Raw genomic sequence first — 21,781 nt, 5'->3', positions numbered from 1 at the left:
TATAACATTAATTGTCAGCTAACATTCTAGTTCTGCAGCATTTACTATTTCCACAGCTCTCTAAAGACATAAAGCACTATTTCCTATAACCAGAGCTGTGCAAAATTACTGACCATTTTTGCTATTTTGTTGTGAATGATTTTTACACCCTTGAATTTTCAATTTTCTGCACAATTCAGCAAACAGATTCTCTTCCCCACTGCCAACTGGCCCCAGCAGGCCTGCTTCCTAAACTACCCTGCTTTACTCTAACCTCTTTCCATCACTTTGAGGTCAACAACCTTTCCCAATATACTGGGTATTCACTGATAAGGGGTCTTCCTGAAGGATTTAGGTTACTTATTACTTGTTTCAGTGGCAGACAGTGAAAAGTAACCACTTGAACAAATGACCTTGTCATTGTAGCTTTATTACTTAGGAGGCTTAGGCTGTGTTCTGAGATAACTACTGAACTATGAACTATGTTCAGCTGAGATTAGGGTTACCATCCGTCCGGGTTTCCCCGGACATGTCCAGCTTTTTCAGCCTTAAATGGCAATCCGGGGGGGATTTCTAATGAAGTAGAAATGTCCGGGATTTCCCCTCCTGCGGAGTGCGGCGTGGCTGATTGGACGCCTGGCCTGATTGAAAGCCGCTCGCAGCCACTAGGGCCTCTAGCAACCAGAGTCTCTCCCCCTCCCCCGCTCCCTCCTCCCTCACAGAGCAGCGAGGAAGTGTTTGAGTCAACGTGGAGCCTGCAGCTCTCCCTCTGCCGGGTGAGGGGTGTGTGTGTGTGTGTGTGTGTGTGTGTGTGTGTGTGTAGAGGCTGCAGTGGGGGGGGGGTGCAGAGGCTGCAGGGCGAGTGGGGAGCAGGAGGCACAGAGGCTGCGGGGGGGTGCAGAGGCTGCAGGGCGAGTGGGGAGCAGGGGGCACAGAGGCTGTGGGGGGGGTGCAGAGGCTGCAGGGCAAATGGGGAGCAGGGAGCACAGAGGCTGCGGGGACGGGGGGGTGCAGAGGCTGCAGGGCGAGTGGGGAGCAGGAGGCACAGAGGCTGCAGGGGGGGTGCAGAGGCTGCAGGGCGAGTGGGGAGCAGGGGGCACAGAGGCTGCGGGGGGGTGCAGAGGCTGCAGGGTGAGTGGGGAGCAGGAGGCACAGAGGCTGCAGGGGGGGTGAAGAGGCTGCAGGGCGAGTGGGGAGCAGGGGGCACAGAGGCTGCGGGGGCGGGGGGGTGCAGAGGCTGCAGGGTGAGGAGGAGCAGGGCAGGCAAGGGCATAGAGGCTGCAGGGCAAGTGGGGAACAGGGAAGCACTTAGCAACCCCCAACCAAGATCAGAGCGGGAGGGAGGAGGGGGAATGCGGGGTGCTCAGAGGAGGGGGCAGAGTTGGGGCAGGGACTTTGGGGAAAGGGTTGGAATGGGGGCGGAGAAGGGGTGGGGTTGGGGTGGGGCCAGGCGCGGGGAAGGGGCGGAGTTGGGGCAGGGCCGGGGGCGGGACTGGGGCTCCCTGGAGTGTCCTCTTTTTTAAATGTTTGAATATGGTAACCCTGGCTGAGATAGCCCATGCAGGCCGCTTCACATTCTTAGATACTTTTTCATTCCCTGGATGTCACTTATAAAAGAACTTTGAAAAGAGTGGATTACGGAAAAAATACAACCAAAGTCAAATCAACCTCTTTCTAGTTTTTGTCAGATGTTCTTACAAAAACCTTTTGCATTTGTTGATTTAGCAACAGTGTTTATATAGGGTCATATCTTGCCCTCAAGTTATGTACACAGCTCCCAGTTACTTCATTACGAGTCCTATGTGCATGATAAGAGAATATGGTTCCAGCCGCATTACGAGCCTGATCCAAAGCCCACTGAATTCAATGGAATCTCTCCACAGACTTCAGTGGCTTAGAATCAGGCCCTACTACAACAATGCCTGAAAAAGAAAATACAGCGACAGCCTAATCTATCATTTCTATTTTATCATTTGCTAAAATGGCAGATATAATCTCAGGCAGGATTTTAAAAAATTCGAACTTTTATTTTATATTGTTATTGATCTGAATAAGTTACTAACATCTGTATCACCATTTACAGGCACACTATCACCTTTCTTTGTAGACAGGTATCAGGGTTCCCTCCCCATTCTGAACTCTGGGGTACAGATGTGGGCACCTACATGAAAGACCCCCTAAGCTTACATTCCACCTGCTTAGGTTAAAAACTTCCCCAAGGCACAAATTCCTTTCCTTGTCCTTGGACGGTATTGCTGCCTCCACCAAGTGTTTTAAAAAAACATTCAGGGAGGGGTCACTTGGAGCCCCGTCCCCCCAAAATATCCCCCCAAGCCTCTTGACCCCCTTTTCTGGGGAGGCTTGAGAATAATATACTAACAATTGGTTACAATGTGACCACAGACCAAACCCCTAGTTTTTAGGGCACTGAAAATCAATAGGTTTTTAAAAGAAGAATTTTATTTAAAAAAAAAGTAAAAGAATCACACCTGTAAAATCAGGATGGAAGGTAACTTTACAGGGTAAATAAAAAGATTTAAAACACAGAGGATTCCACTCTGACTCTGCTTCCCCGTTACAAAACAGGAATAAAATTACCTTTTAGCATAGGGAAAATTCACAAGCTAAACCAAAAGATAATCTAATGCATTTCTTTGCTTTACTTACAATTTTTGTAATCTTAGATGCTCATTTCAGGTATGTTTTTAGCAGATGTTTTTTCCTGCCCTGGTCTCTCTCTCTCTGTTGGAAGGAAAACAAACAAAGAGAGCCCAAACAAAAACCTCCCCAACCAGATTTTAAAGTATCTTCTTTCCCCATTGGTCCTTCTGGTCAGGTGCCAACTAGGTGAATTGAACTAATTAACCCCTTACAGGTTAGGCAATTCAGTACAGCTGCCCTATGTATATTTATGACAACTGGAAATTAATAGCTTGTAATTAACAGTTTTGCTTTGTGCTTTGAACAAGTAACACCCCTTTATACAGTGTTTTTCATCCCTATATCTCCAGGTGTCAAGTATCAGAGGGGTAGCCGTGTTAGTCTGTAGCCACAAAACCAACGAGGAGTCCGGTAGCACCTTAAAGACTAACAGATTTATTTGAGCATAAGCTTTCGGGGGTAAAAAAAAAAAACAACCCTTCTTCAGATGCATGGAGTGAAAATTACAGATACAGGCATACATATATATACACTTCTACCCCAATATAACGTTGTCCTCGTGAGCCAAAAAAATCTTACCGCGTTATAGGTGAAACCGCGTTATATCGAACTTGCTTGGCCTCGAGCATTTCCATTATTAATAGTCAGCAAATCATTTTTGTTAGAACTAACACGGTGTATGCAGTAAATAAATCTGTTCTACAATGGTTAAATTGTATCTCCTTTCTTTAAATTACAACAATTATTTTATAAGCTTACTTAAAAGACATAGTATATTAACAACACAGGTACTAAACACTGCTAAATGCAACCATGTGAGCACATCAATTGTTTGGTCTGTGTGTAATGCTTAGGAAAATGCAAAATTTACATAAAATACCAGAAATGCTTTTAATTACACATCCTTACAAATTGTTGTAAAAAGAGATTTTGGTATTTTAGCAAATAGGAGCATGGGCCACTTTGTCACTTAGCCAACTACGTTATACATAGATTGTTACGTAATATGAACTGTTAACTATTAAATACACTGTAGTTTGAAAACTTTTTTGGGGGTACAAGATGCTTTCTTATTTAAGACGCACTCCCTTAACATTTTTTTAATTAAAAAAAAAAACTTGTTAGACTTTGTGCTTCATGCTACTGCGAGCCTTCTTCTTCGCCAGATCAATTATGGATTTTAACTGCAGTATTTGCAGTCTATCTACATCCTGGCTTTCTAGCTCCTTTAGACCAATCTCTAACCCTACTACCACATCAGCAGCTTTGGGCAGTGGCTATGAGGGTTCTTTGTCACTATCCTCAGGGTTAGACACATTTTCTGAGGCACCAAGTGGTTGAGGGGCAACATTATGAATTATATCTACATCTGTAAGTCGTTCACAGGTTGGACACATAGCATCTACCTCCATCCACTCTTGAACATCAGCTATCCCACTTTGAGCCATAAGTTCCCTGTAGACTCATTCCGCCTCCATGGCCTCTTCTTCTGTAAAACCCTTCAAAGTTGTTCTCATTTTCGTCTTCTTCCTCATCTCGGTTGTCGTTGCTTTCAATGACAAAAGCACTTTTGAGACCACGATGCCAACATTTCTCTATCATTGATGAAGTGATTCCTAGTCAGGCTGTCTCGCCTAAGTTAAATACATCCGGCAAATTCAATTTCTTGATTACATCTGTTATGCTACAGTTGTCCTCAACAATTTTCTTTACTAAGGCTTTACGATAGCCACATTTAAAATGTGGCTATAATGCCTTGATCGAGGGGCTGTATTTTGGATGTCGTGTTCTTAGGAAGGTAGCTCACCTTTATCTTCCCGTCTTTGCTGGTGAAGGTCTCAACTGGGGGTGGGTGGGACAGTTGTCAAGTAGGAGCAAGGCCTTTGGCTCTAGGTTTTGTCTGCGAATCCATGTTCTTATGGTGGAAAGCCCTAGGTGATCTGGATTTGCCTATGCACAGAGGTTTAAGTTTATGTGAACCGGTTTTATTCACGCAGAAAAGTATTGTCACTCTCTCTTTTATCACCTTAAAACCTTCAGCCTTTTGTTCTTCGGTCCTAGAAGCAAGTGTTCTATTCGTCAGCATACGGTAACATAAGCCGGTTTCACCAGCATTATAGATTTTCTCCGGAGCATAGCCACCCTCGATGATGATCTCTTGTAACTTTAGCAGGTATTCGTCACAAGCTTTTATATCTGCGGAGCACATCTCTCCTGAAATTGTAACTTGCCGAATGCCATGGCATTTTTAAAAACTATTAAGCCATCCACTGCTAGCTTTAAATTCGTTACCTTGATGTGCAGAAGTGTCCTCGCCCGAGTGTCTAAAATCGAGATCCTTCTTCAATTTCTCCGCTGTTTCCTTATAATGTCACTGGAAATTGGCATGCCTTCGGAGCGTTCTTGGGTAAACCACGTAAATACTGCTCTATCTAGTTGGTTATCCTGGGCAGTTTTTAGGCGCTTCCTTTCCAGGCCTTCACTTTCATCCAGTTCAACTAGCACTGATCATAATTTTTCCTCATCTTTGATCCACCCTCTTAATGTTGACTTCCCCCACTCCTAGTTTTTTTGAGACCTTCGCTTGGCTCATTCCTGATTTCAGTCTGTCCAAAGCTTCCAATTTTTCTTTGACTGTCCATGCCTTTCGTTTCTGTGGCTGTGAACTACTTGCTATCACGTCAATGGTATGTTAATACTGTATTAATGCAAACAATTTTTTTTTAAATTGTTTAGAAAATGTCAGCTCAGAGTTACGATGTTTCCAAAATACAACTAGTGAGACAACTTAAGCTTAGTCTATACTGCACACAATTTAGAAACGAGATTAAAATAGGGGTGGAGAGATGAGAACGCCTAATGCAGGTGGGCAAATTTTTTGGCCCGAGGGCCACATTGGAGTTTAAAATTGTATGGAGGGCCGGGTAGGGAAGGCTGTGCCTCCCGAAACAGCCTGGCCCCACCCCCATCCGACCCCTACCTACTTCCTGCCCCCTGACTGACCCCTCAGAACGCCCTACCCATCCAATCCCCCCCGCTCCTTGTCCCCTGACTACCCCCTCCAGAGACCCCCCACCCCTACCAAGATCCCACCCCTATCTAAGCCCCGTTGCTCCTTGTCCCCTGACTGCCCCCTCTAGAGACCTCCCCGTCCCTAATCACCCCCAGGACCGCATCCCCTACCCCCAATTGCCCCGACCCCTATCCACACCCCGACCCCCTGACAGGCCCCCCCGGGACTCCCACGCCCTGTCCAATGCCCCCGTTCCCTGACCGCTCCCAGAACCACTCTTGTATCTGAAACTAGAAATATGAAATATAACTCTGGGGGCCTACTGTAATTATGCAAAGCGTGGGCCATTAATAGTGGTTTGGAATCTTGATGACTCCCATTAATCAGGACAATTGACTGCAGATGGCTCTGTTTTACCTGTAAGGCTTCCTGTATACATATGCGCTGGCAAGTGGGTAATGAAGTCTTACAGTGACATGTGATCATGTAACCTGAACTGGAATCCATCTTTAACCTAGTGCTTTTCCATTGAGGAAGGGGGGGGCGGGTGGGAACCCAGAGGGACAAAGAATTCCCACCTTATGCGAAATATATATAAATGGGTGGAATAGAAGAAAGAGTGGAGCCATCATGAGAAATCCCCTAGCTACCACCTGAGCTAGAACAAGGGCTGTACCGGGGAAAGGATTGTGCCCAGACTAGGAAGGTGTCCAATCTGTGAAAGAGACTTACTGAAACATCTTTCGGGGTGAGATCTTATCTGTATTCAGTTTCTTACTGTATTAGACATAGACTTGCGTGTTTTATTTTATTTTACTTGGTAATTCACTTTGTTCTGTGTGTTACTACTTGGAATCACTTAAATCTTACTTTCTGTATTTAATAAAATCACTTTTTACTTATTAATTAACCCAGAGTATGTATTAATACCTGGTGGGGGGGGGGCGCAAACAGCTGTGCATCTCTCTCTATCAGTGTTATAGAGGGCAAACAATTTATGAGTTTACCTTGTATAAGCTTTATACAGGGTAAAACTGATTTATTTGGGTTTAGACCCCATTGGGAGTTGGGCATCGGAGTGTTAAAGACAAGAACACTTCTGTAAGCTGCTTTCAGTTAAGTCTGCAGCTTTGGGGCAAGTAAGTCAGACCCTGGGTCTGTGTTGGAGCAGACTAGATGTCTGGCTCAGCAAGACAGGGTGCTGGTGTCCCGAGCTGATGGGGAAAGCAGGAGCAAAGGTAGTCTTGGCACTTGATCAAACCTGTCACACCATGCATCTGAAGAAGGGTTTTTTTTAGCCACAAAAGCTTATGCCCAAATAAATCTGTTAGTCTTTAAGGTGCCACCGGACTCCTCATTGTTTTTATATCTCCAGGTGTTCCACAAAGGAAGGTAGTAGTATTACCGCCATTGTATAGATGGAGAAGCTAAGGTACAGAGGTGCAAAGTGACTTGTCCAAGGTCACAGATCAGAACAATAGCAGAGTTGAAACTGGAAACAAGGCCTAGCCACTGGACCACACCTTCCTTCTCCAAGACCCTATCAAATATTTTCATGTTCTCCCTTCCTTCTTCTCAAAAACCAGATGCCTCTATAGCCATGAGTAAGTGGACCTCCTAGAACGGGTTTCCTAACTTTCTCAGAAATGGTATCATCCTGACTCTTTGAATGACTACTTTAAGAAAAGGAAATTATAATGGTGAAGACACCGTTCAATACTTTCCCAAGAAAGAAATGGCCATCTACACCCTGGAAATGTCCGTAAAGAAGAGGTTCAGTGAGATGTCAAAGGAAAGCAAGCGATTGTGAAGATTCACAACAGATCATTTGGTCTCCTCTGCAGAAGCTTTACCTTTGGCCCGTATGCTACACTGCACTCCAGTCAATAATCTAAGAAAAGGACGTTAGGAATGTACAAGGCTGTTTCTTTTTTAGTTACCATGTGGCAAATATTTCGGGAAATAAATCATGTTATTCCTGTAATGCACCATCTCTCTGTAAGGATATTCTTCAACATGCTCTGAAAAGGGTACCCACATATGCCCTATATAGAATTCTAACAATTTATAGTAATACTGCTTTGGATTTACAGAGTGCTTTGCACCTTCAAAGGTCTATGGAGACATTAGCGAATTACTATGAGCTAGATGCTGCTACCATTTCTCAAAGTAGGTGAAATCCTGCCTCCAACGAAGCTAGTGACAAAACTCCCACTCATTTCAGTGAAGCCAAGATTTCACCCACTGAATTTTACCTTATTTGGGATATGATCCAACACCCTTGTAAATCAATGGGAGTCTTTCTACTAATGTCAGTGGGGTTTGGATCAGACCTTCAGTCAGCAGTCCCATTAGTATAACAGATGACCAAATATTATCCTTAAGAGCAGTTATCAAGGCCCTCTTATGTTCATAGGCATCTAAGTTCCAGTGGGGACATCCGTGTCATCTCTAAATCAATTCTGGGTAAAGTTAATAACATAGCTGACGTTCTTAATTATAGGTACATTATTAACTCAACTCACATTTCTATAGCCAAGCTTTATTCAGTATTTCCTCTCTCCCTCTCCAGATATTGTTCTCATTGATTACAATGCTCATGAGAACCTTTCCCCCTTAACTGCCCAGGAATTGGTTTTCCAAGCATTGCTAAAAAGTGATCGTATGAGTTAACAGCTCTGACTTTCCTGTGGAGGAGCAAGGTTGGCTCCACTCATGGCAGGCTTTGTTATCAATGTTATCATGTGGGAATTAGCCACTTGGTCTGCTGATAAGGTAAAGGCCATTTTAACAGCAAACATTCAGCCTAGTCCCTTTTTCTCACTCTGTGCCTGTGAAGTGCAGTAGGTGCAGGATGAAGACACCGTGGCTTTCATTCCTCATTTTACCATTTCTCTCGAGTCTTGGAGCAGAGGATGGCCTAGGCCCAAAGGTAACAAAGCCAAAGAAAGCCAGACTCCCCAAAATCAAAGAGGAGAACAACATTCTGGTGCTGAAAAAGAGCAACTTTGACAGAGCACTGAAGGAAACGAAGTATCTGCTGGTGGAGTTCTGTGAGTATGAATGAAGGCTGCATACTATATTGGTGGCTCCACAACTAATAGTCATAGTGTTTAAGATACGTTTGCTTTATTGTTACCTGTCCTCCACCAGCTCCCTTTTGTTTGTTTTGTCCACATGCATTTTTTGTCGTAATTTAGATTATAACCTCTTTGGTAGAGGGGCTGTATTTTAACATGTGTTAGTACAGTGCCTGTCTAATGGGGCCATGATGCTACAATAGTATAACAATAGGGACAGTGATACTGAGATGGGACTGTGAGAGCTTCAGGCTGCATCCTGCACAATGTTGACTGAATGCCCTCAGCTTCCATGGTCTCAGTCTAATTTTCCAAGGATATATTTTGCAGCAATTGTGTATGCAAACCCTGTATGTGCACAAAATGAGAGGCCACTTGCATGACCCTGAATGACTTTATCTGCTGCTCCCTTAATCACTCTTATTACATTCTCTTCACTCCTTTAGTTTCTTGTGCAAGGTTCATGGCAAGTGGTAGCTCCTCTTTTATAAGTCTTTAGGCTTCTGGGGATGGTTCTTTGCAACAGTTGGGTGTGAGACTCTTTTTATATTAGGTTGCAAGAGCTGACATTAATATTCGCTTAGATGGGGATCATTGTTGTGGGCATGCCTGTGGCTTTTCTTTTTGTATCATACGTGTTGCAGTCTCATTGGGAAAATAAGAGACGTATAGTGAATGGCTTACAGTATTAGAGTGCTGGGTTGGGTGATGCCTTTCGGTAGCTGAGAAGATAAAAAACAAAACCATCACAGCCACATGTAAGTTAAAATAGAAATAAAATCTAAACAGAGTGGACCCCGCTCTACCCCATGTATTTTGAGGCAGTGTTCAATGACACTGTTTGCCATTGCTTTAGGATTACCGTGATACACTAGGAAGCCATAGCGGGCTCCTATTGCTAAAGTAAACTTTTCCCGTGGTGGCCGTGTACAGCCACAATTAACTCCTATTCAGGGCCTCAGTCTAAGGCTTTTCGCTGCTTTTTTTCTTTAAAAACTGAACTGCTGTAGATGACTCGGATTGTATCCAAGTGTTAACAAAATCCCTCGGTCTCTGTTTGTGGAATCTCAGAGAATCAGTCCAGGGTGTTTCAGAAAGTAAGAGCCAATTTCTGGGAGAGAGCAGAAAACCCAGATGAATAAACCCCAGACACAGGAAAATATGCTCTAGTGTCATACGACTGAGGGAGAAAAGCTTCAGCCCCAACATATGGCACCATACGTGTAGCCCAATCACATCCACTTCTGCAAAATATAGAGGGCAGTATGGGAAACAGCCCACCGTTACCCTGCAGGGCAGGACTTGGCCATAGAGGTTTGACCCTGCTGCTGTTCACTGCATCCCCCACTGGCTGCCCAGCATCGGCGACAGACAGGACACAATAGATTTTAGGATGATTTTTGTGCCAAAATACCTGGGCTGAGCAGGGGTTGATGCTGGGTAAAGTAGCTGGCCATATGTTTGATGCCCTCCTGCCCCTGATATTCCTCTACAACCTTGCAGCACTGACTCCCACAGAGAGGCATCCTGGCAGAGTGGGGTTTTGGTGAGGGCTGGTGCTGCAGAGGTGACACCCCCACTTTCCATATAGCCAGGGGAAGCTGTAGTTGCTTTAGGTCCCTTCTGCTCACCTAAGCAGAGGAGGTTGGCACTGCAGAATCCAATATTTTACATCCAGAAGTGTTTGCACAGTTTTACCCATATAGAGATATATATTTAAGCAAATGAAAGTCATAGAACACGTCTGAATGAATGAACTCTTCCAGCACGGACCTTCCAGCCAGGGCCAGCTCCAGGCACCAGCCTGACAAGCAGGTGCTTGGGGCGGCTGCTCCGGAGAGGGGCGGCACGTCCAGGTATTCGGCGGCAATTCAGCGGACAGTCCCTCACTCCCGCTGGGGGCAAAGGACCTCCCGCCGAATTGCCGCCGCAGATCACAATCGCAGCTTTTTTTTTTTTGGCTGCTTGGGGTGGCCAAAACCCTGGAGCCGGTCCTGCTTCCAGCATCCCAACAGAAAACCTGCACACAAATAAAAACACAGCCAGCAAGATTAGGGATGGGGAAAGCCTCTGGGCATGAGACTGCCAGCACAATCTGATCCAAGAAGGTCAGATAAATTCAGAGAGCAGATCTAATCCTCTAAAGCCATTTGAGAACCAGCTCCTGTAGCACTGATAGTCATCAGCCCCATGTGGTCTTTTTAGTCTAGCTCATTTGTGAGCAAGTGTTAGTCCAGAATCATTTACACCAGGGGTCGGCAACCTGCGGCATGTGTGCCAAAGGCGGCATGCAGGCTGATTTTTAGTGGCATGCTGCTGCCAGCCGGGGTCCCGGCCACCAGCCCGGCTCAGCCCACTGCCGGCCTGGATTACGGAACCCCAGACCAGCAGCGGGATGAGCCGGTCTGGGGTTCCAGTTGCTGGCCCCTTGCCAGCCGGGGTCCCGGCCGCCGGCCCCGCTCAGCCCGCTGCTGGCCTGGATGGATGGAACCCGTGCTGGCGGCAGACTGAGCAGGGCCGGCGGCTAGGACCCTGGCTGACAGCGGTCAGCGAATGGAACCCCAGACCGGAAGCGGGATGAGCCGCTCAGCCCACTGCCGGTTTGGGGTTCCATCTGCTGCCCATGCTGCTGGTCTGTGAAACCTTTTACTGGCACGTGAAACCTTAAATTAATGAAGACTTGGCACACCACTTCTCAAAGGTTGCTGACCCTGGATTTACACCATAACCCCAACAAACATAGAAAAATTAGAATTCTGAGTTACTGAAACCAATCTGTCATTCTCTAATCCAGAGGTGATGTATGGGGAGGATGGACACATGGGGTCATGTGCCCCTCCAGGCCCTCCCCCCCCCCCCCGATTTCTGCCAGGGGTGGTTTTTTTTTTTTTTGCAGTAAGTGGGTTCAAAATACATTCCTCCTTCCCCCCCCCCCGCCAAACAACAGTTATGTGTTGCCTCTGCTCTAATCACCAATAGAAGTTGGCTCTTCAACAGAAGTTGGTCCAATAAAAGAGATTACCTTGTCTCGCCAGTCTCTAATTCAGGCAGACATTTTACTGCAGAACATTTTCTTCCTAAAAGGTCGTGGCAAATAGTGATGATAAAACAATGATCATGTTGGTTTTGTTTTGAAATACCCTCAAAGCAATTGTTTTCAGCCTTTTTTCCACATGCCATCTTCTCAAAGGGCTCAATCTTGCACAGGGCTGCTCACTCTGTTCTGAGCCAGCAAATCATTTGAGACACACTGAACTTCTAAGTAGGGACTAGCCAGGGCCGGCTCCAGGCACCAGCTTACCAAGCAGGTGCTTGGGGCGGCCACTTCGGAGAGGGGCAGCATGTCCAGCTGTTCGGCGGCAATTCGGCAGACAGTCCCTCACTCTTGCTCGGAGCGAAGGACCTCCCGCCAAATTGCCGCCGCAGATCGTGATTGCGGCTTTTTTTGTGTGTGTGTGTGTTTGGCTGCTTGGGGTGGCCAAAACCCTGGAGCCGGCCCTGGGACTAGCTCCATTGACTTCAGGCACATTAAGCCCACACTTAGTGTATTGGTGGATCAGGACAGATTGCTCAGCATATGTTGCAGGATCGAGCCCCAGGTGCACAGAGACTTAACACTGCACAGTAGCTCAAGAGACTATATGGAGAGGAGGTAGGTGTAACTGTAGAGAGGAGGGAATCCTATATATGTCTTATATAGATATGAGAGCGCACTATAGCCAGAAGATGATGCAAACTTCCAGGCAGAGCCAGTTCTGCAGAAAGGGAGGTTGCTTGAGGCAGGAAAATGTCTTGTGACAGGTTTATTATGGGGGTGACTAAGCACTATGGGTGACGCAGAGTTTTTAGTCTGCCTAGGACAGCGAAAGCCCCAAAGCTCTGTTCCTAGGGCTTAACCTTGGGCTGCTGCTCTATCGACTGTACCATACTCGGAGTGCTCAGTAAACAGGTAGTTTGCAGAATAGGTTCAGCCAGTCAGAATTTTTTAAGCTAATTCAGCCTTAATTTGGGGGTGTCGTTAGAGAGGGGCCCCAATTAAAAGCCCAGAATGCAACATTCTGAACTTGGCGATGGGATGTTTGACATCGAACCAGAATCCAAATTTCACAGAAGGCTCCCAGCTTTACAGTGCGCTGAACTAAAGGATCAGATCCAAGTGCCTGTGGACTTTGGAGTGTTTGTAGCCAAACGTTCATTATTATTTGTATTAAGTAGCATGTAGGGACCTCAGCTGAACCCAGAGCTTAATTGCACTAGGCACCACACACACACACACACACACACACACACACACAGAGAGGGGATAAGAAACATTCTCTGCTCTGAGGAGATTTCAATCTAAATAGAAAAGTCAGACAAGGTGGTCGGAGAAAGGAAGACTTATTATTAGAGTGGAGTGAAATTTTTCATCTGAAACTTTTTTCTGGCCAAAAAAATGAGGACCAGGTGACACTGAAACATTTTTGATAATTTGTGTCACTTTTGCCAAATTGTTCTGATTGAAAAAAAATAAACAAAAGCAAAAATCTGAAAAAATCATCGTGTTTGGTTTTAAACATTTTTGAAGCAAAACATTTTGATTTTTCCATTTGAAACAACTTTTCATTTAAAAGAAATCCTTTAATGTTATTAAACAACAAATCAGTAAGATTCAAAATGGTCAGTATCAAAATGAAATTTTTAGTTCAACCAGAAACAATTTTTTTCCAAATTTTTGATTCACCAAACAGTCTGTAAAATTTCATTGTCAGTTTGATCCAAAACAAGTTTTTTTTAAAAAAAAAAAAATTTGCACAGCTCTAGTTGTTATCACCATTTCACAGATGGGAAACTGAGATAGAGAGATGAAGCGACTTGCCCCAGGTCACACAGGAAGCTTGTGGGGCAGCCAGGAGTTAATTTTAGACCTCCTGAGTCAGCACAGGATCATCCTTCATTTCTTGGGCCCATCTCTGATTGTGGAAGGATGGACAGAGAATGAGATGGAACACAAAATTCTGCAAAGTTTGGGTTCTTTGGCTTTCGTCCATTACAGATTGGGGTTTGAGATGCAAACTCTACTCCAAACCTAGCTGTGAATACAAGGTCCACATGTAGGGGTAATTCAGGCCTATCCCTTATTAATCCTCCCCAACCCTTTCCCCATTGCATCTCATTACATACTTACCAGCCCCACAGTATTCAACAGGACAGTCCTGTTTTAGTGCTTCCTCTCCAGAGACTGCCCAAACCTTCTGGTGTCAGTCAGCTCAGCACAATGTCCAGGGCCCGTTTTCTCTCAAAGTTTGCAAAAAAGAAAAGCCACTGACTTCTGTCTGGCAGCACCAGTCAAATGCGCAGTGCAAAGCAAACAGGGCAAAGTCCCAGTATCGCATGAAGCGATGACCAGAAATCTCTCTCCTCTCTGTCCTCTTCACTAGCTCATTCTCTGTAATAGGTTGTGCTCTGCAGTAAGAAAATGAGGAGAGACGCAATACTGAGAGGATGCAGGGAGTAGAAATTCAAATTTCTTTCAATTTTGCAAAAGAGCAGAGAGTTAATCATAACTAGGGAATGCAGTTTGGAAATAATGCCATGGCACTCAAATTTGCCACCACCTTCTTTCCTGTATTTCAGGGGAGGCTAGTAGACACAACATGGTTGTCTTAACCACATACCATTTCTGCACTGTGCGTGTGACCTCAGGTGGCACTGACTGACCACACCGGAATGGTCTGACTGCTATCTGTGCTCTGGTGTGTCAACCAACAGTAGAGAGCTGGGAATATTATTGTCCGTTTTGGCCTGAGTGGTTAGCCAATATTCAAGGCCTTTCTGGGTTGTGTGTGTTATCAGCAGAAATTGATGATACAAGTCTGATATTTCTTTGTAAATAAACAGGATTGCACCAAAGAGTGTACACAAATTCCTCTTTCCCATGCACTGTAGGAACAAACAGGAGGCAATTTCCATCCTTGTTCACAATTCCAAGCCTGCTGTGGCCAGCATTCTGCCTAAAAGAAGTACTCTCTCTTGGCTTCCTGTTCCTCTCATCACCACACTGCCAGTGCTTCTCTGGCCCTCTCTTGGCTTTCCTAGCTGATTTCCTGATGTCCTTCTGCTTCTCCCTCCCACAGACACACCTACTGCTGCAATCCAACCAATTTCAGCTCCTGCATTTGCCATGGAAACTTCTCAGCCCTCATGGCTCAGCTTCTATTCCAGCCTTGTTAGGCTGGTCCATGTTTGGGCAGTAGTTTCTATTGTTTCAGCTATCAGAAAACAAAGGAGCATTTATTTGCTCCCTCATTCAGGCTAAGGGAAAGGGTTTGGTGTTGGCTTCAGTGAGGTCTGTGATTGCTCACAGATCAAACACACGCTGGTTGGTGTCTACCAACACCCTCCAGCATAACAATATTCTTTTGAATTTCCATTAGGATGGAGGAAAGAGAGTTCTTACTACAGGCAGGAGGAACCCCCTGCTTAGAGCTGGTCTACATGGGAAAGTTTTACCAGTTGTACTTGTATACTTATACTGATATAGTTAAAATGGTGTAACTCCTTGTGTGGACAGTTTTATTCCAAAGAGAAATAAGTTAAACTTATAAAAAAGGCCCTCGTGCCCTGGAATAAGAGTGTCCATGTGGGGAGTTATACTGGTATTATCACACTGCTTTAAATTCACACTTTTGCTTGTACTGATATAACCTTCCTGTGTAAAGAAGCCTATGTAGTCTGCCATTGATGTGCCTCCTTGTATCCTCAGAGGAACTACCCCAGGGTGTTAAAAGGTGTCTATAAGTCTTCAGCTGCTCAGATTAATGGCTGTAATATTTATATTCTGATGACATTTGGGGGTGGGTTTGGCCATACTTTTGAAATATTCTGTAGTACAGTAAGTGTTTGTGGGTTTGGGAAAATGACTGAAATACAGTAACGGGGGTGGGAGGGAAGTCAGAAGGGAAGGTTTACGGGAGTCAAGGCAGTATGGATTTTGTAGAAGGCCAGCAATTTTTGTATTACGAACATAGCCCCCTTCAGGTTTCATATACCTTGAAAATAAAAGATGAGTATGCCTTTCAGGGTGGCAGCAGCCCCACTCATGCCTGTTTCCAGCCAGGATTGTCAGTCATTTCAGCAAATTGCAGGATTCCCACAGGCTGCCCCATAATCCTACCTGGTTTATACCCAAACCTTGCACTAGCTCAGATAGTCATTGTTTTTTATGTCAGGGGAAGCTCTCCGAATACAAAACAGCAGTTCAGGCTTAAAACACCTGGCCAGATGGTGTATGCTCTGGTGGTGGTTCCCTGTATTTACCAACGGATTTAAACCTAGCACAAAAAAGGGCTGTAGCTGATATTCTTAAAGCTTTGGAGAGTTAAATAATTATGAATGTCCTTTTGTCCTTTCCTGTAAAGCTCTAACCTGGAGAGGACAGTGACATTAGCATGTAGTCAGCAGCAATTTTACTATTACCTAGTTCTTATGCAGTGCTTTTCATAAGTAGATCTTCAAGTACTTTACAAAGGAGGTCAGGATAATTATCCCCAATTTGCAGACAGGGAAACTGAAGCAGAGAGAGGTGAAAGGCTTATTCAGGTCACCCCGCAGGCCAGTAGCCAAGCTGGGACTAGAACCCAAGAGTTCTGAGGCCCAGTCAGTGCTCCATCCACTAGGCCATACTGCCTCCCTTTTGGGTTTTCCTGAATATGTAACTTGCAGAGTTAAACAGTTCTACCAATGATAGATGTTGGCTGAGGGATTATGTTACACCTCCAGCACAGGAGTGTTATGGGTGTTGTATCTGAATCTATATAGTACTGTGTGCCAGGGCGGGCTATAGGCATGCGTGGAATTCACAGCATATTCTGGGGGAAACTGATGCTTCAAGAGCCTGTCTCCATGGATACCCTAGCAGGAGGGCTGTGGAGAGGAAGGTCCAGTTGCTGAGTCCTTTGGCTGGCCTAGAGGAGAACCATTCTGATATTAGGGAGTTGGTGGGGTAGGTGAATAGCTGCTCCCCTGCCTCTAAGACAAGCCAGTTGGGAGATTTGTTTCCATTGCATTCTGACAGAGCTCCAGTAACAGTAGCTGATCCACTCAGACTTTATAGGCTTCTTTACACAGGAAGGTTATATCAGTACAAGCAAGGGTGTGAATTTAAACCAAATGTGATAATACCAGTATAACTCTCCACATGGACACTCTTATTCCAGGGTACCTGTTCAGTGGATAGACAGAAATTGTTTCCTAGTGCTTTCAGTCTAGCACATTACAAGGGTACTACATTCAGCTGGCAGGAAAGAAGTGTAACAAGTTAATGGCATTCCTTAGGCTCTGGACACAGAACAACAACAAATACAGTGATTTCCATTACAAAAAAGTCAACTAATACCGTACAGTTGCCAGAATGATTTCTCCTTCTAAGCACAAAGGAAATCTGTGGTGTCTCAGATAAAAACTGATGTAACTGTTGGCAAATGATGACTTTTTAAAAGGCAATAATGACATTATAGCAATACTAGAGAACACTATCCCGCATCAGTGGGAAAGAAATACATCTGTACAGAGAACCTCCAAACATCTCAGTATACGAGACATACCAGGATGAATTAAATACAGGGAACAGAAAGATGTACTTCTATCAAAAACACTCCCCTCCCTTGGAAATTTCTCCAGTCCCTGTGAATTGTTAATCAAAATTGGGTTTTCTTAGGAAAAAAAGAGTATGGGAATCTAATTTTTTAATCATAAAGCCAACATCCAAAATGGACTCCAGCAGTGAAAGCTGATCGTGTATCTCTTTTAAAGTCCATGCCTCTCAAAGTAGTTAGGGTATATGACGAACAAAGACATCTACTGCTGGGGTTTTCAAAGGAGCCTAAGGGTTGGGAAGTCAATGCCATTTGGGTACCTAAGTTCTTTAGGCTGCCCTGAAAACACTAGTCTTACTCCTTAAGGCCAAGTTTCCTGAAAATGGTCACAAATTGTTCTGTACCATATGCAAGCCCATGGGGGAGCAGGCCAAGGGACACATACATTTGGGAATGTAAAATAGGTACCGTGATGCTCTAATACCCCTTTGCCAATGCTGTTCATACACATACATTATGGATGTGAATAGAGCATGTTGATTTTATTGAACATTTTGAAGTTTGTCTGGGACACACTGATTACAAGTCCCCAAGATCTAAAATAATTCTTGCATTTGTATAATACCTTCTATTGGAGGATCTTAAATCATGTTATAAACATTAGTGACTTAAGCCTCACAACACCCATGTGAGCAAGTTTATTGTGACCGGGGTCCCAGGGGAGCCACACAGATTGCTAAATTAGGGCAAACTGCAAAGAATGAGGCAGACAATCCCCCAAACTGGTGGTTATTCCAATACTTAGATCTACCAAGCTAGCAACAAAACAGTTTCCACAATGCCTTACTGGTTACCCAGAAGCCAAAAACACAGTTTCCTTAAAGCAACCCAGCCTTGGGCTTCCACCAGGACAGCCAAGTCAAATATGATGAGGATTAATAAAAATCTTGTTCATCATATAAAAAGTTCTACCAATCCCAATAGATTGGATACATTACCCACCAAGTTAATGAATATTTCATATCTTACCCAAATATGCGCTTACAGCCAATCCTTGAGGATCTAATATCTAAAGGTTTATTTATAAAAAGAAAGAAAGAGGTGAGAGAGTTAAAATTGGTTAAAGGAATCAAATCCATACAATATTTGCAAAGTTCTTGGATCAGGCTTGAAGCAGTGATGGCATAAACTGCTAACTGGTTAAGTCTCTGGTTGCCCCCAAAATGATTGGAAGGTCCTCAGTCCCTTGGTTAGAATGCTCCCATTATATTATATAAATCCATAGTCCAGAGGTGTGAGAAGGAAAGAGGCAAAATGGAGATGTTTCCAGGACCTTTTATAGATTATGCCATGTGGAGGGAAATATCATTATCCCAAACAAAGCCCTTGGCATCGTTTGTGGAAAAGTTCAGGCACACAAGATGGAGTTCATACCCTAGCATGCTTTGATGAGTCATAGCAGCCATTACCTATACTCTAGCTCAGGGGTAGGCAACCTATGGGACGCGTGCCAAAGGAGGCACGCACACGGATTTTCAGTGGCACTCACACTGCCCGGGTCCTTGCCACTGGTCCGGGGGACTCTGCATTTTAATTTAATTTTAAATGAAGCTTAAACATTTTATAAACCTTATTTACTTTACATACAACAATAGTTTAGTTATATATTATAGACTTCTAGAAAGAGACCTTCTAAAAACATTAAAATGTATTCCTGGCACACGAAACCTTAAATTAGAGTGAATAAATGAAGACTTGGCACACCACTGCTGAAAGGTTGCCGACCGCTGTTCTAGCTAGAATGTCCTCAGGAAAGTCCATCAGATGTGGATAGGCTTCTTCCATGGTCCATTGTGTTAGTTGAGGGGCTGTCAACTTAAATATTCCCTTCACAATGTGCTGGCTAGACTGGATGTAAATTGCCTTGTGGGAGTTACCACAGGAGCAAACACATTTGAAATACAGGTACATAGTCAATGTTCATAACTTCAAATACAAAAATGATACATGCATACAAAAAGGATAATCCTATTCCGCAAATTATAACTTTTCCATAGACACCTTACATGTCACACTTTGTAGAAGATTTGCTGTGATTATATAACAGTGGTAGCAACAATGACTAAGGCTACTAAGGTCATGGCATTCACGGATTCTGTGATTTTACCAGACCTCCATGACTTCTATGCTTCAGGAGGCGGAGGTGGGCTGTGCACCCCTGCCCTGCAACTGGGGCTGGCTAGAACCCCAGGACCCTGCAACCCTAACCCCCCGGCTTCTGCCGGGGCCATGCACCCCTGCCCAGCTAGGGTAGGGACAGTCCCGATTTTTGGGTCTTTTTCTTATATAGGCTCCTATTACCCCCCCCCCCTCACCCCCGTCCCGATTTTTCACATTTGCTGTCTGGTCACCCTATGCCCAGCGGCTTCCACCAGGGGCTGCAGCTGGGGTGTGAGCCCTAGCCCTGCAGTGTCCTGGGATTGGTGGGGGCTGCAGCCATGGCCATGTGCCTCAGGCACGCAGCTTCCACCAGGGGCTGCAGCCAGAGCTGTGTGCCCTAGCCCCACAGCGTCCTGGGTTTGGCGGGGCCTGCAGCCGGGGCCGCATGCCCCCCTTGCAGCTTCCTAGGACCATGCACGCTCCCCCCTGGTGGTGGCTTGGAGGGGGCTGCAGTGGAGGCTGCGCACCCCTGTCCCGCAGCTGTGGCCTGTCAGTCCCCCTCGTCCCATGGGACTCCAATCCTCCCCCTTACATAGCCCTGCCCCCTGCTTATTTTTAGTAAAGTCACGGACAATTCACGGGCTCCATGAATTTTTGTTTATTGCCCATGACCTGTTCATGACTTTTACTAAAAATAACCGTGACAAAATCTTAGCCTTAACAATGACCTACATGGTCATATTTTAATCATATAACGTCACAGTTATATTAACCCAATTTAGCACAGAAACTGACCCAAGAGATTATGGGCCACATTTTGCAGACAGGCCAGTCCTCGCTTACAGACAGCCCCGCAACTTGAAGCAAATACTCACCAGCAACTACACACCACACAACAAAACCACCAACCCAGGAACCAAACCCTGCTACAAACCCCAGTGCCAACTCTGTCCACATATCTATTCAAGGGACACCATCACAGGACCTAACCACACCAGCCAGGGCTCGTTCACCTGCACATCTACCAATGTGATATATGCCATCATGTGCCAGCAATGCCCCCCGGCCATGTACATTGGCCAAACCGGACAGTCTCTAAGAACAAGAATAAATGGACACAAATCTGACATCCGGAATCATAACATTCAAAAACCAGTAGAAGAACACTTCAATCTCTCTGGTCACTCAATAACAGACCTCAAAGTAGCAATTCTTCAACAAAAAAAACTTCAAAAACAGACTCCAACGTGAAGCTGCAGAACTGGAATTAATTTGCAAACTAGATACCATCAGATTAGGCCTGAATAAAGACTGGGAGTGGTTGGGTCATTACAAAACCTAAACTTAATTTCCCCAATACTAATTTCTCCCTACTGTTACTCACACCTTCTTGTCAACTGTCTGTAATGGGCCTCTCTCTTACCACTTCAAAGTAACTTTTCCTCCCTTGGTTTCCTGCTGTTAATTGATTTATCTTGTTAGACAGACCTAACACTTGGTAAAGCACCCCCATCCTTTTATGTATTTATACCTGCTCTTGTATTTTTTACTTCATACATCTGATGAAGCAGTTTCTAGCCCACGAAAGCTTATGCCCAAATAATTTGTTCGTTTCTAAGGTGTCACAAGGACTCCTTGTTTTGATTTTTTTTTTAAATCAGAGGGAGTTTTCCCATTGATCTCAGTGTCAGTAGGATCAGGCTTTAAATGACTTGCTCAAGTTCACAGGAAAGTTTGCAGCAGAGACAGGACTAAAACAAAGCCCTTCTGACTTCCAGGCCCCCTCAAGAGTTTTCTACAGGGAAAATTATATGTCTGCAGAGAAATGGAATAAGCAGCCTACACACCAAAACATGCAGAGTGGGCCTGCTGAGATTCTGGCACGGTCAGCTAAGTGCTAGGAAATCAGTACTTAGCCTGACAACAGGCAGGCTCACTGCTACTACAGTAATCACCAGGACCATCAATAAAGACTGCAGAGTGAAACTGGAGGCAGATGACAATTAGGTAAAGATGGAGACAACTGCTGTGCTTCCATGTAGACTCATTTAAAGGATGCTGTAGGGCCATTAAATACACTATTTTTGTATTGGCTAATCTCATCCCTAATGATCACATTTCAATATATCTTAGTCTAATAAGTTGCATTCTTAAACAAAACAAAACAAAAATCAGTGGCTCATTCGTGATGTCGCTATGTTTAAAAAGGCTGGCCTGATAGGACTCAAGAGCTCTCGATTCCAATTCCCAATTCCATCGTAAGCTTTCTATATGACTCAGGCATGATATTCTCCGTGCCTCAGAGCCCCATC

At 44.8% G+C, this 21,781-nt stretch overlaps 2 protein-coding genes across 7 annotated transcripts in view; one reads left to right on the top strand and one right to left on the bottom strand.

Moving 5' to 3' along the window:
• The window catches only part of LOC128844140 (acyl-coenzyme A synthetase ACSM4, mitochondrial-like), a 32,776-nt gene extending 18,686 nt beyond the window's left edge, over positions 1 to 14,090 (bottom strand). For 3 of the 6 annotated variants that reach the window (XM_054041571.1, XM_054041576.1, XM_054041575.1), the window contains exon 1: positions 13,901 to 14,090. The gene's annotated coding sequence lies outside the window, so the exon portion shown is untranslated. Of the gene's footprint in view, positions 1 to 2,646; positions 2,722 to 9,417; positions 9,456 to 11,755; positions 11,811 to 13,900 lie in introns of all 6 variants that reach the window. The other 3 variants (XM_054041572.1, XM_054041574.1, XM_054041573.1) reach the window with 2 other exon arrangements.
• PDILT (protein disulfide isomerase like, testis expressed) overlaps positions 8,416 to 21,781 on the top strand; it is a 44,313-nt gene continuing 30,947 nt past the window's right edge. Inside the window, exon 1 of the mRNA XM_054041578.1 lies at positions 8,416 to 8,706. Coding sequence (XP_053897553.1) covers positions 8,508 to 8,706 — 199 coding nt within the window. The 5' untranslated portion in view covers positions 8,416 to 8,507. The remainder of the gene's footprint in view (positions 8,707 to 21,781) is intronic.

This window comes from Malaclemys terrapin, chromosome 10 (genome assembly GCF_027887155.1).
Source record: "Malaclemys terrapin pileata isolate rMalTer1 chromosome 10, rMalTer1.hap1, whole genome shotgun sequence".
Classification (NCBI taxonomy): domain Eukaryota; kingdom Metazoa; phylum Chordata; order Testudines; family Emydidae; genus Malaclemys; species Malaclemys terrapin.
The sequence above is the reverse complement of the archived record's forward strand: the minus strand, read 5'-3'. Positions and strand labels throughout refer to the sequence as shown.